The 2,659-nt window shown below is 39.6% G+C and overlaps 1 protein-coding gene across 1 annotated transcript; it reads right to left on the reverse strand.

The window, feature by feature from the left end:
* Positions 1 to 1,106: 1,106 nt before the first annotated feature.
* Positions 1,107 to 2,431, reverse strand: LOC114313773 (uncharacterized). The gene has a single exon (XM_028260187.2). It carries the CDS (start codon positions 2,144 to 2,146, stop codon positions 1,175 to 1,177), a length of 972 nt encoding a protein of 323 aa, XP_028115988.2. The 5' UTR covers positions 2,147 to 2,431; the 3' UTR covers positions 1,107 to 1,174.
* Between the last annotated feature and the right edge of the window lie 228 nt (positions 2,432 to 2,659).

Below are 2,659 nucleotides of genomic sequence, written 5' to 3' on the forward strand. Positions count from 1 at the left end.
TCTTGTGACAAGAATGGTGGCTGCATGACGTTGTTCTTTATCATGAAATTGACAACCGTTTGCAGGTCCGCCAATTTGTTCGCCATTCCTTTCATCTCGTTATCCCTTCGTAAGCATCTTGCTTTCTATACCTGGAGGTCGCCCTCGTTATAATACTCGCTTCAGTCTGATTTCTTCGACACGTTGCCCTCCTGGCCGACGTCCTCTTCTCCGTGATTCTTATCACGAGTTTCTTCGTTGTAGTTGTCTTCTTCGACGCCAAGGTCAATATGTTTCCCACTCTTAGTAGGGGTGTCGTCCCCAATCTTCTCTTCCGGTCTGTCGTTGGCCATCTATTCTCCTTTCGTTCCCACAGACGGCGCCAAATTGTGTGAGTGATTTTCCGATCACATAGTCCAACTTAGTACTCAACTGGAGAACACCGACAGAATAGATTAAGCCCGAACAACCTGCAACAGAAAGAAGAGTTTCCGGCGATGGCTCGTCCACCCGGGGGCACTCCGACGATCAAGTCAGTACTCAATATCTCTCAAAGATAACCAATAGTACTTAACTCACTAAACAGAATATCAAAAACATACCTTAGACCCATGGGGGTGCCTCCCTTTTATAGCCAACACAATCCTAATCCCAATAGAAGCCTAACTCTAATGGGCTTAGGATTACTGTTAATCTTGGACTCCCAGTAGGATTAGGATAAACTCTCTAAGAGTCTCATCTTTACCCAAACTGAAGCCTTCTCCCATTCTAGGACTCTTGTTCCTTATCCGCTTATCTCGAATTCCGGTATTCTCGCAGATAACCTCGACCTAGCCGAGATTATCTTGGCGTCATGACCAAGACACGTGACATCTCGGCTGGTACTTCGGTGACACCTCAGCCACGTGTTGTCATTCAAAAATTATGTCCCCACAAAACTTAGTTTGAAAATTTTAACGAGCTCAAAAATGCATTAAAGTTAGTGTATTTACTCAATGAATTGAATTCAAACAAACTTTTAAGAAACCAAATATGAGAGTTTGAGTTGTTCGGTTCGTTTAAAGTAAAATTATTTAAATTCTTATAAACAAAATATAATTAAGAAAAGTATTAAAAAAGAAAAAGGGAAAAATCATCACATTATTATTATTTTATAAATGAACACCAAGTACATACCCATTTGAAACACAGAAGATCAGTGAGTGACCAAAGCTTCACAAATCTCAGAGAAAACGTTAAGAATGACACTGTGATGATAAGATGAATTCAAAGACAGAAAACACTGCAAAAGCTTCTCAAGATCTTCAGCTCCATATATACTTTTCTCTACTATCATCTCCACCATTGATTCCCTGAAGTCCCCGTACGGATTGCTTGAATCTTTCACCACCGCGTAGCTCTCTTCAACCTTACTCCCACCACCGCCACCCACAACCACCGGCCACCGCCGCTCCCCACTTCTTCGCCGACTACTTTCACCGGTTTTCCGGCGAGTACGACCCGAATCGGCGAAGAAACACTCAATCCTGTCTTCAACTTCACTTTCCGGTCCGGTTTTCGGGCCAGTTATGGCGGTTTTCCGGCGAGATTTCGAGTTGTTTTCGTCGGTTTCGCTGCAAAACCCAACTCGGTTTGTCGATAATACTTCGATTTTAGAACGACCCATCTCAGGACTCCTGCTCTTCCCTCTTCTCCGGCGAGTTTTAGGCTTGTTCAGTCGAGATTTGCTTGTTTTCCGGCGAGATGAGTCAGACGAATTAGACGATAAGCTGAAAAACTTGTCACTTTCACCATCAATTTCTTCTTCTTCCTCTTCTTCTTCGCTGCTGAACCATCCTCCATTAGACGAAGAACTGTTCTTAACAATCAAGGATTGTTTAGCCATCGTGGTCTTGCATGAATTCAAAGACGGAATGGTTGCTTCCGTACCGGAATTTGATTTTTTTGGTTCCGGAACCACTTTCGTCGTCTCGTTTTTAGCATTCTTGGGGATTGCAGAGCTTTTGGGTTTGGTCATGAGAGAGACTGGTTCGATGGGATGGGCATTTGAAGGTGTTCGGGAGATGATAATGGTGGCTCCGGCAACTTCCGAGACGGTACCGTACCGGCATGAGCCGAATGGTGAAGGAAACAAGCGAGAGACTCTGCGAGTGATTTGATTTTCCATGTGAGAGAAAGAGAGAGCGTCATACAAGGATTAGTTTGGAGGTTGAAGAAGAGATGTAGATAGGCTAAAGTGGAATATACATGCATTCCATGGATGGATCACAACAACCTATATCAAGAGGGGGCCAAGTGGGGGATTTTAATTGTAGTTAAAAATTTGCTAAATATATAAATTTTTATTTTTATTTTTATTTTTGTTTTTGAAAAAAAAAAATTGTATGTAATATTATGATAATGATTTTTTGTAATTATGAGCCATAATAATTGATTTTTTTTTACTTCTAGTTAATAATATAAGTGAGTGAAAATTATAATATGCACATCTTTAAAAAAAAAATTATGTCATATACACTTTTAGTATGTCATTTTATTTTTAAATTATAATTAATTTTTTTCTTTAGTAATGATATTATTTTAGTTATGCCTTTTATTGTGTTTAATTATGATTTTTTTTCTTTTTTTTATAGTTACAACTCAAAATATTGAGGTTATTTTTTTTTTTTAATTATAAGAT

This window comes from Camellia sinensis, chromosome 13, assembly GCF_055761805.1.
Source record: "Camellia sinensis isolate YWXY chromosome 13, ASM5576180v1, whole genome shotgun sequence".
In the NCBI taxonomy this organism is placed as follows: Eukaryota; Viridiplantae; Streptophyta; class Magnoliopsida; order Ericales; family Theaceae; genus Camellia; species Camellia sinensis.